Source organism: Callospermophilus lateralis, chromosome 9 (assembly GCF_048772815.1).
Source record: "Callospermophilus lateralis isolate mCalLat2 chromosome 9, mCalLat2.hap1, whole genome shotgun sequence".
Classification (NCBI taxonomy): domain Eukaryota; kingdom Metazoa; phylum Chordata; class Mammalia; order Rodentia; family Sciuridae; genus Callospermophilus; species Callospermophilus lateralis.
Window position 1 is genome coordinate 97,485,874 of NC_135313.1, and position 14,119 is coordinate 97,499,992.

The 14,119-nt window shown below is 34.2% G+C and overlaps 1 protein-coding gene across 3 annotated transcripts in view; it reads right to left on the reverse strand.

Annotated features, from left to right (window-relative positions):
* The window catches only part of Cntnap5 (contactin associated protein family member 5), a 791,405-nt gene that overhangs the window by 395,103 nt on the left and 382,183 nt on the right, over nucleotides 1-14,119 (reverse strand). For 2 of the 3 annotated variants that reach the window (XM_076865870.2, XM_076865869.2), the window contains exon 7: nucleotides 5,035-5,175. In XM_076865870.2, coding sequence (XP_076721985.1) covers nucleotides 5,035-5,175 — 141 coding nt within the window. Of the gene's footprint in view, nucleotides 1-5,031; nucleotides 5,176-14,119 lie in introns of all 3 variants that reach the window. The other variant, XM_076865868.2, reaches the window with a different exon arrangement.

Below are 14,119 nucleotides of genomic sequence, written 5' to 3' on the forward strand. Positions count from 1 at the left end.
GGCGACAGGAATGAAGTAGTTTGTAACTCAGTATTTGACCATGCAAACCATTCTTTCCCACAAGGAATTCCAAAGACACAGACCAGGTATATAAGCGTGTGTGCATGTGTGCGTGTGTGTGTGTGTGTGTGTGTACATGAATTCTCACTTAAGCAAAGTGATGAAAGCAATTTGGAAGAAAAATGGTGTATGTTTTTCCCTTTATATTGTGAAGGTGAAAACTAAGGTTGTCTCCCTACACAATAAAATGCTATTCTTGGGAGTTTTTTTCAAATGCATTAGTGCTAAATGGATTCTCTGAGCCTCATATTAACGACACTGCCAATTAAACCCTGAAGAATAAAGTACACTAGCCAAGTTTCAGGGAACTTGCTAAATGCAATGGTAGTTAAAACATCACCAAAACATTTGTTAAGGTTACAATGATTTAATGATTCTCTCAAAAAAGAAGATGGAAGCTGCCAGTATTCAGAAATTCATGTTTTGTCTCCATTATCTCATTTTTATTCAGTGACTATCTTCAAAATATCTCATCATTAGTGTAATATGTATGGAGATTTCTTTTATGAATGTTGCCATAGGGATCTTAGTTACTCATATCTGAGGCTCAGGCTCTCTTATTTTTAAGAACCTTTTATAAACAATAGAAGTGAGTGATGTTTTCTTAAGCTTATTGTGTTGCAATTTGCTCTACAGACTCAGAGCACAATGGCAAGTACAGCTGCTTTTTGATGTTTATGACATTTGTCTAAGCTAAACTTCTGGCAGGGCGTGAACCCAATGTAAGTGCCCTTGTGTTAGCAGACTACACTTAATACAGAAACTGATATATTATGAAATAATTCTTGAAAATAGTATTGTGGAAAGGATGGGAATGAATGCATTTTCCACGGCTTAAATCTTCTGAGCCAGACTCAAGAAAAATGTCATCGGCAAGATGGTGCTTAGGTAAATTAGGAGATAACCTAAGCTCATGTGGAAAAGTGGGGGAATTGTCAGGGGCCTTCTGTGTGAGCCAGAAACGGTAGGTCAGGTAATATCAGTTGATGTCACTCCTGGAACCAATGGAGGGAATGAGCCCTTGTTAGTATTGTGTCTTAGCCTTTCCCAACAAAGGAGTCAGAAACTTGGTGACAAACTTTCAAACAATAGTGACCTTTAATCTTGGTGTGGTTTTCCTAAAGCAAATGTGTCTTACACCTAGGAATCCAAAGGCAATTTGGAAAAATGTGTCAAGGCAAAACCCCAAATTATAAAATGTACTTTGTAAATTATATATATCAAGGGAAAGTAAAACAGGCTCATTTGCATATATAGTTTCCTCAGATAGTTCAATTGACAGACTTCAGGCAGTTAGGGATATTTTTTTGGTTCTTTGGTTTCTTTTTTTTAAATATATTTTTCATTATAGATGGACACAATGCCTTTCTTTTGTTTATTTATTTTTATGTGGTGCTAAGGATCCAACCCAGTGCTTCACACATGCTAGGCAAGTGCTCTACCACTGAGCTACAACTCCAGCCAGAGGGTTAGGTTTTTTTCTATCAGTGATACAATGACTTACTCTTGTATGGATTAAGAAAATAAAAAGTTGTAAGGAACTTCCAATTCAGAGATTAGGAAGCAGCATAATTCTCCATATTCTTCCTGCTACTGAACATAACTAAACCACCCTGAAAATTATGTGTAAAAGAAACCTAAGAAGATGCTGACTGATGAAGAGAGGACAGAAAGCATATGTAATAACTTCAAGGTCTAAAGCACAACAGGGTGGGGAGTTCTCTGTATTTTCCTATTATCCTAGCCCTGTTGCTGAAGAACTAACAATAACCCCAATAGACGAACTGGTATAAACAATTTTTTTTTTTTTTAAATAGCAATACCAAGCCTGCCCTCTACAGCCAAAGGATGAAGAAATGGGCAACAAGACAGAATATTTTTAGAAAATAACTAAAATAACTTCCACCCAAGACAAATGCTATAGAGAAAACTCCTGCTGCAAAGCTATCTAGCTATGCTGTAGCACAATGTCTCCAACCCTAACTAGGGCGGCATTATGGAAATGAATCTGGGAATGTCTAGAATCTAAAAGAAAAATCCTAGGGATTTGAGAAGTCTATCTTTGTCAGAAAAGATCAAGTGTTTCACTGTGTGTGTCAGTGGAGACTACATGGGGATCCTGGACTTCAACGTTACTTAGCACTAATGAGGGAGGCCATCCACTTCACAGAAATGGGGTCAGGATGCCTTGGTGGACTTCACTACAGTCCAGTGATAGCAAGTGAAGACACTTTCTTCTGGTAGTAATGTCACTGGAGGTCACACAGAGGATGATCATGAGGCATTACCATGCAGCCTACTCAGAGAAGAATCAATGAAACTTTTGAAGGAAGCAGTAATTCTCACATACTTGGTAGTAACAAGTACCTTTTCCATCCACAGAAGTGAATGGAGGCTCACAAAGGAATTGGGATTTCTATTTCAAACCAGGGTTATTAAGGCCAAACCTCTCTTTCCCCTGAGTGGACAGGGTGAGCAGAAGACAGATAAACAGAAAATTTAAAGAAGATTTACCATAGCATAATATTTAAAATATGCAGGTTCACTTAAAAAAACAACAACAATATTTTGTTATACCAAAAAAGAACTCAAACTAAATGAAAAAAGATAATTGATAAATGCCTCTTGGATGACATTTAATTAATGTTAGAATTATCTGACAAACATTTTTAGAGCAGCCATTATAATAAAAATGTCCCAATGCCAATTACCCATTTGAAATGAGTTAAAAAAATAGAAAATCTTAGTAACAAATCAAAAGTCTTAGCAAGGAAATCAAAATATCAAATGATAAGAAGAATGATATGAAAATTTTAGAAATGAAAATTCATTATCAAACCTAAAAGATAATAAATGGGTTCAATGACAGAATGAGAGAAAAAAAGAAAAAGAATACTAAACTTCTACCTAAAACAAAAGAAATGACATGATTTGAACAAAGCACAAAATAAGACTAAGAAATAAGATTTGAGGGATTATAACAAAAAATCTAGTATTCATGTTGTCAGAGTTCAAGAAGATAAGAAAGAGACAGGTATAAAAGCATTTGAATAAATAATGGCAAAAAAACCCCACAAAACTCCCCAAATTATCCACATGTAAATGTGGAAAGATTAGCCCAAGACATAGTCTATTCATTCATTCAAGACTTCGAGCAATAATCAAACAAGGTCAGCCCAAAGAAATCTACAACATGACATATCACATTCAAACTTTCAAAAACTAAAGACAGAAATTTTTGAAATCACCAACAAAGAAATGACATGTTTCCTATTGGAGAAATAAAACTAAATTCATCACTGAGGCCAGAGGTAAATGATTCAGCATTTTCCAAGTGCTGAATAAAAAGAACTGTCAACCTACAATCTTACATCTAAAGAAAATATCTTTCAAAGGTGGAAGGAGAGAGAAAAACATTATCAGATGAAGAAAAATAATTTGTCACTTTCATATACACTCAAAAAGAATGGCTAAAAGAAAGTATTTCGATCAAAAGAAAATGACAAAAGAAAGAAAATCAGGCTACAAAAAAGGAGAGAGAACAATAGTAAGCAAAAATATGGCTGAACTCAAGAAACTCTTCTTTTTCTCTTGTGTTTTCAAACTTTGTTTGATAATTGAAACAAAATAAAACTGTGTGATACAGTTCAAAGTATAGAGGAAATATAAAGACAATTACATGAAAATCATGAAAGGTAACAAAATGTAAAAGGAGAGAAGTCTTATATTTCACCTAAATTGGTAAAATGAAACCAGTAAGTTATCAAATTTTGCATGTCTGTAATATAGTAACTAAGAAACCACTAATAAAACCTGTACATAGAGATATGACCACTAGATAAATCAAAATAAAATTCTTAAAAAATCATTCAAGGAACACATAGAAAAAAGAAGAGAAGCATGAAAAAGAAGATAACAGAACATAAAAAATAAATGGACATTGCAACCCTAACACATTAATTACACTAAATGTAAATGGTCTAAAGATATCTATTAAACATAACTGGAAAAGTGAATTCAAAAAAATGAACAAAATATTTGCTGTCAATAAGAAACTCAGTTCAAGTACCACAATATAGCTAGGTTAAAAATAAAAAGATGAGAAAGGAAATATCATGCAAAGTTAATTGGAAAATATATAAATGGCAACATTAACCTCAGATAAAGTAGACTTCAGAGCCAAAAAAGTCATCAGAGCAAGAGCATATCATTATACGATGATTAAAGGGCTAATCTGCTAGGAACAAATAGCAGTACTAAACAGAGCTATAAAATATGCCATGGGAAAACTGAAAACACTGGAAGCATGTATAAATGGAAAAATCCTTAACTATAGCTGGAAACATCAACACCTTTATCGAGTACTTACTACATGCAAGGCACTCTGCTATATATTAAAAATCCATTAGTGATAAAAGAAGACATATACCTGACCTTAATGAAACTCATGCCTTATTAGGAAAAACAAATGTTAACTATTTAACTTATCAGGATTATACATGTAACAAAGGGCATCTCTAAAATACAACAACAACAAAAAAAATGTAACTTCATTTGTTTAAAAGGCCCTCTTTTGAAGTTCAACAAATTCCTAGACAACTATGTAACTCCCAAGCTCTTGAATTTAATGGAATATGCTTTGCTTTGGTTTACCAGCGATTAAAAAAAAATCCATGTTAGCCCTTATAGAATGCAAATCTCACCCACAGCTGAAAGCAACCACAACCAGAAAAATAGAGTTCTCTAAATATCTTTGATACACATTTTTCTCCAGGAACGCAATTCGTACTCAGTCCCGGCTGGGAGTCTTGCTCTCCAGTAATGACTGAGGCTGATGGGACCTCTTAAAAGTACAAGATAAACACAGGCACACTATGAAGAAGTACAGGAGTGTGATAGTGAAAGCAAGACTTACCCCAAAGTGATAGAAAACATCAAGAAATAAAAATAAAAATAAATGAGATAACTTACCACAGTATAGATCTGATGCTTCCGTCTTTTAGCCAGGTCAATTATGTTTACTCCGTTGTAGTAAAGGTTTTCAATACATCCGTGGAAGTTTTTCTTTAAAAAGGTCCCAGGTTTTCCTGGTACTGGAATTCCTCCAAAACTAAGCTTTATAGTGGGAAAAATAAAAATCAACTCTTAGTTATAAACTCTGAAGGAGTAGAAAAGGAAAGGAAGCAAATACATTCGGTAGATTCAATTGTATGTATGAGCCAAGTGACTCAAATAATTATAGATGCCACTTGATTACACATTTAAAAGGATACTGATTAGCCCATGTAAAAATAACTGTAATTGCTTGCTTCTTGAGGGCTTATTTTACAAAACCATTTTCACTTCTTTTCTGAACCTTTTTAATACTAAATAAAACAGTAATTTACAGAAGGAGAAGAAAAAAAAAAAGAAAAAGAAAGAAAACCAGCATCTTTATATTTATCTCTTACACAAGCATCTTAGAGAAATTGTCCATAGAAAGCCAAGGGACAAACAAAACATCACTCTCTTCAGCTGAGAGACCTACTTTAAAGGCCTGCATTGTACCAAAAAAACTCAGCACAAGGTTTTTCCCAAATCATTATCGATGAAAATAAAAAACAGACAATAATGCAAATGCCTTATACAGTTTTATAATGCAAATAAGAAACAATTTAATGAAATCTTTATTTAGTTCTCAATAGTGATACTCATTCAGCATTTGTGATAAAATGGGAAATTACTATAAATTTGATTGAAAAGTGCAAGAATTTAACAGATTGTGAAGTGTGATTATAGCACCAAACTACTTACTTATAGTGAATTTGTCTGGGAAGATTATGGAATATTAATTTTCATGACCATTTTATGTCTAGTAAATACTAATACAAATTATTTTAATGGATATATTACTTTTTGGCATCTTGTTCTTTTGTGAATAATTTTTCTACCATGAGAAGAAAACAGAACAGTTTCTGTGTTTACCTTTATTCCAATATCATTTAATAAGTAACCTAGTTTTTCTCTACTACTTGAAAATGTCACTTTAATCTTGTACTTATCTGATATCCATGTTTAAACCTCTCCTGTCTTTTCTACGCAAACACACACACACACACACACACACACACACACACACACACATTCTCCTACTCCGAATGTCTCTCCCTTATATGAATAGCAGCTATATACAAAGGATTACTTGTAGATATTTATTTTTTTCACAAGTTCTACACTATTGAAAAGTGTTTCTTAATGAATTGTAAGAGGTGATAAGGATTATTAATCCTTTACTCACTTTTACTTATCAATGCTTTACTTTTGTAAGAGAATTGATATTATCCTTCATTTTTTCACAATTTCAGAATTTTATTTGAAAAAAAAATTTGTTGAAATTTTGATTGAGGATTCATTACTTCATTAAAGAATTTATTCAGAGAAGAATGAATTTTTAAAAATATTTCACATTCCTTTCCAAGAACTCAGTATCTTTTTCTATTTTCAGAATATTTCAGATAAGGTTCCTCCACCTAAGTTGTTAATGTCTTTCCCTAGTTCACATATTCTTCAGTGAATTAATTTCTAGGGATTTCATACTACTAAAAATTTCATTATATTTTTTTTCTAATTCACTAATATTTTATCATATAAATACCCACATTATTGGTGCTGCTTCATTTTCTCTAACAAAATATTTTGTATATACCTTCAGATTAAGTCATATAGTTTTTAAAGATAATTTCTTTGTATTTGTGAAGGGTACAATCATATTACATCTACAAGCACTTTGTTCCTTTTTAAAATCAATTTTGTACATATCTTTTCTTTATTTTGTCATCATAACCAAAACTTTCTAAGGTCAAGCCACAACTTAAGAAATATTAAATAATAATAATGGTATAGAACCTTCTAAAACCAAACTAAAATAAAAGAAGACAAAAAAATCTTCCATTTACCATGAACACATAACTCTGATTCTGACTTCACATCAGGGAAACATTCCTGTACTCCCAGTTTACATATAATTTGTTTCTGTGTTTGAAAAGAAAATGAATACTTTGCATTATCCATTGTTTTTCAAAAAGTTTGTGGGATGGAACTAAGTATTTCATGCTCAATCTATTGCTGTGTTGAATTGCATTGTTAGATCATGAATTAATAGATTCTCTCTTATTGAGTCATGGTTGGGTACCATTTGTTTTATGTACATATTTTACCTAGCAAATGAATATAAGCCTAGTTTTCTTTCGTCAAATATTTAGATCAAGTCTATATTTGTTTCCAAGTAAAGCTTCATCCTTCACTATAAGAGTCCATATGTCTTGGAAAATATTCTAAAAAACAAAAACAATCAACAATAAATTTGTAAATCCCACAAATATTTTATAAGAAATATTTTTCAGAGCTTACAAAATTACCTTTTCACTTTGATGTTCACCACCTTCTTCAATTTCTAATAAAAAAAATTAATGCTCTACTTCACTGCATTGTGATTTAGGAAAGCAGCAGATATAGAACAAAATTTGAAAGGTAATAGAAAGAACAAAAAGCACTGTCTTTTACACAGCAAAACCAGTACTTAAATTATTCAGGGTAAAGATTTTTATCCTGAGAAAAATAATACACAGAATACTGTATATAACCTTGTAATTTTCTACAGCATTAAGGGAGCAACTATCACTCCTTTTAGTCTGGGTGGAGGATTTTGGGAAGAATTTGTTGGGGAAAGTTGGGTTGTAGTGTGCAGACTATTCTCTGTTCCACTCTGAGGGACTGAAACTTATAGAGCATTGGGGAAGGTGGATAGAAATCACAAGTCAGATCCTGGAAATCATCCTGATTACCAAAGCAGTGATGTTTGCAAGCCTATATGAGCTGCTTCAAGTTCAGTATGGCCCCAGAGCAAAAGAGCTGGAGAGAAGACAGGAGGATTATCAGTGGCTTAAGTGGAGCTCCAATATAGGAGAGCCCTGAGACCTGTTTCTCACTGACCTGGGTACTCTAGCTAGCATAGGCCTAAGAGAACAGGATGCAGGGGGAGGAATGAAAGTGCTGAGGTTTTCAGTAAATGTACAGAGGACTGGTAGTTGCATTTGAAGTCTGGGAGAGCACAAGTGACTATATCTCACAGATCTAGGTGATACCAGGTATCACAGAGCACAGCAGCAGAAGGTGACACCTGGTTCTCAAGACTCCAAACCAGGTAGGACTAGTGCGTGACATGCTTTCAGGTGGGACAAATAGATGGAATACCTCCCTTGATGTAAGATAGTACTAACACTAGCCAGTTAACAATCTGCCCAGGAAACATTAATATAATCCAGTGTTTACACAATAATGCAGAAAGGTATAAATAGGTATTAACTAATTACTCAATAGAGATGTTTTTCCTGCCATCAAGGGAAACAGAATGATGAACATATTGGATCAAGTGAGAGAGAAGTGGCAAAATGGCATTTATTTATATTTGAGTGTGAGTACAAACTGATATATATATATATATATATATATATGTATGTATATATATATCACATATGTATATGTATATATATATATATATTTGCAACTGATTTATACATTTTGATTTTTCAAGTAGAAAATTGCAGCTCTAATTGTAGTATTGAGTTATAGATTAGTTCATTTAAGTTAGATTGGAAAAGTTTGCTTCGTATATTGATGTATTTCTTTCCTATAAAATGTTGTTTTTCTAAATATTTCATAAACACTTGGTATATAACTATTAATTTTATATTAGTAATTATAGTCAATGGATCATTTGCATTTATATTTTATCTTATTTATCAAAACTTTGGTAATAAAAACTTAAATCTTGCTTAAAATTGTTTTTGTCCATCAAGTCATGCATATAAAAGTCACTACTGTGCAATGACCTAGGCTGGCAAATTATTGTACCAATTATTTGAAAAATACTGAATATTGACCATTCTCAAGCTGTTCTACTTGATCTAATTGTACTCTGATTCATTGTCTCCCAATACTTGCTTTTCTCCTTGATTCCATCCATTAGTTCCTTCATTTGGGTTCAGCTCACAGAAAACCAGTGTTAACCAATATTTGTAGTATAAAAATGTGCAATTTAATGGGTTTTTTGCATTTATTGAGGTTTTATATGGTACACACATGTGGTTAGGATAGATATTTTAAATAAGGGATCATAATGAAAAGTTTACAATGATTTTTATATTTTGATCTTAATTTTTCCTTTCAATGGTGTTAATTTTCTATCTTGTTTTTCTGTGTGAATTCAGTTATTGTATTTTTCTCACAATTCCAAACATTTTTTTTTAATTTTCCTTCACTGATTTCATTGTTTTGGATTCTGAGTTTCTATTTAGAATTTGGCATAGTTCATCATGTGATGGATATTGATGATGCTGAACAGAGAGTATATTTCAGCATGCACAGTCCACATGAAGTGCCTAAAGGTCTTTGGTATATGGAAGACAGAACTAGAAACTTGGCTTGACTTAGATCATGTTTTCATCCATTCATTGGAAGATTATAGTGGTCATAAACTTCCAAATAAAATTTGTCATATGTGAACAATTATTTCTAGTTCGCACCAACTGAAAAAAAAATCTTTTATTTTAACTCTTCTGTTAGAAACTCTCAGAAACACTTGAAAAAGTTGTTTCCACTTTTTTGGTCCAAATGAAATCCCTAACTAGTTGTTGAGGCCCTACTTTCTGTAAAGCAGGAATCAAGCCCCTGTGGTGGTATTGAGGTTAAATCATGCACTCTCTCTTTCCTGTAGAAATGTAGGGCCATTCCCAATAAAAAAATCCATCCTCTAAACAGAATGATGGGAGACAAGGTATGGTAAGAACAATGAGAAAAGACCAACTGCTATACAAGGAAGAGGTCTGGGAAATAACTGGAGAAAATAACCAGAGTTGGAGTTTGGAGAATAACAGAATTTTGAGACATACATTTGGGAAAACAGACACTTCAGAAAAGCATATGGAGAAAAGTATGGAGGACAAAATAAAGGACACCCCCCACAGCCCAGAAAACACTATGCTATTGATCAAAAAAATAAATAATGATAGGCATTTAAGTTATAAATAAAACTAGCAAGGTGAGGTGGAGACACACACCAAAATCACTGAATGTAGAGCTCAGAAGAATGGGGAGTACTGAAGGATTTTCAGCAAGAAAATATTAATCCTCTTCAGGAAGATATCACTTAAATTGTGAATGCAAAGATTGGATTCAGTAGGCTTAGTCTAGCCTCTGCTGAAGGGCCCAGAACCTAAAATGTTCAGTACAGCTATTTTAGGTTAGGAGTCCTATGTTCTCAGTCAACTCTCTCCAGACATCAACACAACAGACTTATTTGTTCCCTTTAGGTCTCTACTCAAAGGTGACTGTCTCCATGATGTTAACCATTATCCTTGAAATCCCAAGCCCAGTACTGTGATCTACTTTTACTTTTCTTCTCACAGCAGTTTTTTGTCTACTTACTTAGTATGGAATTTACTGATTTGTGTTATTTCTTGCTGAATAGTTTTTCTCTACTGCTGGAATCCAAACATCACCAGGGTAGGAATCGTTGTTCTTTTCATGGACATATTTCAAGCATTTAAAAGGAGGCCTGACACATAGTGGATATCAAATAAATATTTGCTAAATATTGCTACATTTTGGATCTGAAACATCCTTAAATGTCCATGTCTACTAGTCCCTAGATGTAAGGGAGTAGTAGAAGGCATGCAGGTCATTGAATGCATGCCCTTGAAGGGGGTCCTGGGTCCCTAGCCTCTTCTTCTTTCTCTTTCACTCCCTGTCTGTGTGGTGAACCAGTTTGTTCTACTATATACTTCTGTGATAATCTCCTGCCACAGGGATCCAAGTGATTATGGAACTAAACACTCCAAAACTGTAAACCAAAATATGCCTTTTGTCTTTATAAGTTGATGACCTCAGTTATCTGCTTTGGTAGCAGAAAAGGGACTAAGGTGAATATTTTGAAATTTATCCCTTAAGTTTCTCAAGATAGAGAAAATATCTTACTCATTTTTTATTACATAACCCTAAAAGCTATGATTAAATATAATAGATCCAACAAAATATTTCTTTAATTGGATAAAAAAAGAGCATAAGCAATTTTCTTCTAGATCTTCTTTTGCCTTTTCCCTTTTGATGATTTTACCTTTTTTTTTTTTCTGTTCTTGTTTTATGGGTCTTGGCAAATTGCAGAGTGTACCTTTCACTGATGTTAGTGGGCAACAAAACTAAGTATTAGATTCCAGAGTTCCACTGGCAGTTTGTCTTGGACAAGGTAGTCTACCTAGTAACATGAGGGAATTGTGTGTGTCACAGGTACGCTCCAGCTGGGTAAGTCCCAGGAGAAAGCTCACTTTGGTGTTAAAGGTATGAAGTCCCAGAATCTGCCACTCTCGTTTCCTTTGATATATTCATCTCCTTTGGTCTGGTATATGCTTGCCTCTTGATCTTTGATGTTACTTGGTTGGCAACGAGTTCATTCCTTCTTTACTGTTTCTTGTTTTCTCTAGGCCCATCTAAATTTGGAATCTTTTGGTTCTGATGATTCTACTTTCTGTCTAATTTGACTCTCTGATACTTTTGAAATTTCTTAAAATATTATGCACATTTTTGAGTCACATTTGCTCTGATGGGCCACTTTTTAATGGAAGGGCTATGAAGAAGGATCTAAACTGCTGTCTTCTTTTCCAGTCTTTGAAACTCACATTGCTAGGTGTTAATGAGTCATGTGACCCTTCCCTGAAGGTACTGTCCCTCATGGGCCAGGTCTAGGTTGATGAATTTTTGCCATTAAAAATGAGGCAAAAATCCCAATTTTCTCATGAAATCACTTGATGTTTTTACAAATATCAATATGAATTCAAATGATTATTATTTTTTTTTTTGAAAGCAAGAAAAACAACAGATAAGCCAAATGAGATGAAGCAGTGCAAGTCTTGCCTGGTCAGTCACCTTGGTCACCATTTTGTAACTTCTACTCTGTTATTTGACTAGATCAATGACTCAGTCTGTGACAGGATTGGAACTTCTGATCTCTAGAACTTTAATGTTTTTCCATTGCACATGATGTGCTATTTCCGCCTTACATTGAAATTGGAAATTGAAGGAAGATAATTGACAATGTTTTCATAAAAAATTACTTTGTTTTTTTCTTTTATGATCTAAACTTTCATAAGTTCCCAATGTTCCCTTCTTTATGCATGAAGACTATCTTATTTCATTTTGCTGGGGACAAAGAATAGATGATATCTTACCAAGATACAGCCCTACATTGGGTAAAAATAAAGCATTAGTCTCAAAATCAGTTCTTGTTTACAAAGTACTGAATGCCTGAACTGTTTCCTCATTCCTGTTCCCCACTTACTGCCCAGTTTTCAGGTGATTTACAAAAAGTTCACAATTCAACTGAGGTCTCACAGCCAGAAGTACAGGAACTGGGATTCTGCATCTAACTATCTCTTCACCACTATTCTGGTTTTCCTAAAACTGTCTCATTGTTTAAAATGAAAATTTCCCCAGAGCACTGACAGTCCTGGCCTAAGTCCTGCTGCAGTCTTTAAAAAGAAGAAAACGAGAGGGAGGGTACATAGCACCAGAAGCCACAGTGTGCTCTCAACAGCATACATCGGGTCCTTCCAATTTTCTCTGACAGGCCAATCCTGTGTTCTCAATCTATTACTAAGTTTTGCACCAGGGCTGTATTCAGAACATTTTTTTTTTATTATTGTTGTAGTTCCCATTGTTGTTCCTAGGCCAAATCAGATCAACTGTTAGAACTTTAGTTCCTTTTTCCAAATAGATATCTTTTCATAGACTTGCAGACCTCAGGTATATTAGCCCAATTGGTCTAATACGTTTTAAGATCTTTTTGTCAGAATGAATTTTGTATACACACACATTTTACTATATATAAATATGCCTATTTATATATAAATATATCTCTATATGCGTATCTCTCTCTCTACACACACACACACACACACACACACACACACACACACATACTTCAGATCCTTTGGCCAGTCAGTTCAGTCATGTCCATTTCAGTTCTCAAGCAAGAAGCTCAATGGAAAGCCTCACTTCAGCATACCCTGTGTTACTCAGACAAGGTACTCAGGTTCCTGCTGCATCCCCTGGTCACATCCTGTCTTGCAGGGAGATGTGTTTTGATCCCAGAGGAGATGATCACAAAGCTGCTACCACCATCCAGACCAGGAATTCCCCAGCAGCGCACCAACACTTCTGCCTCAACAGCTCTGAAACCACTTCAGGGTCTCCACTGTCCTCTTCCCTCATCTGTCTTTCTGAGAGATGTGAACAAGGGGCAGCTCTTTGGATTGCAGATAGAATTTGGATCTATGCACTTTAGCTGTGAAGGACTATTTACTAAGCTGGTGGAGTAGAACATATTTAATTCAATAGTTTGCTAGCTTGATTTGCAACTCTTTAAATTTTTAGATTTAAGATACCTAGTTCTCCATTTATACTATTACATCAGGTTCTAGGAGCATCCAAGAGGGTCCTGGATAACTGTATATTATTTTATTGATGATTATATTACTTGAACCTAAAAAAAAAATAGTTTTCAAATGCTTATTTAGCCACTTCCACTAGAAAAAGTGGGGTAATTAAACCATACCGTCATTTTCCTAATAGAAACCTATTAAACAAGAAGATATATTATCATTCACTCCTTGGGTTCATGTTAATAAAAACAATTATGTTTTTCTATAATACTGGTCTTGAAAGATTCTCTCCTTCATATTCAATGCAATTGGTTTGCTTTTAAGACATATTAAGAGGAAGTGTTCACGTGTCATTTCCTTGCTTTAAAACTGGAGGAAATATAAATTTAGCAGGTCTCCAACTCACAGTAATCTTAAATTGAAGAACAGAAGCAAAGGGGAGAACCACATAAAGCGATTTCAAGTCTTGTACACAGATAGGACCCAGAATCAGCTTCACAATCTGGGCCTGTGCCTCCAGGGACTAAGTGTTCCTCCCCGAGTGAGAAATTTTGGCCATCCCATGGATCCTGCTCCAAGAGCTGCAG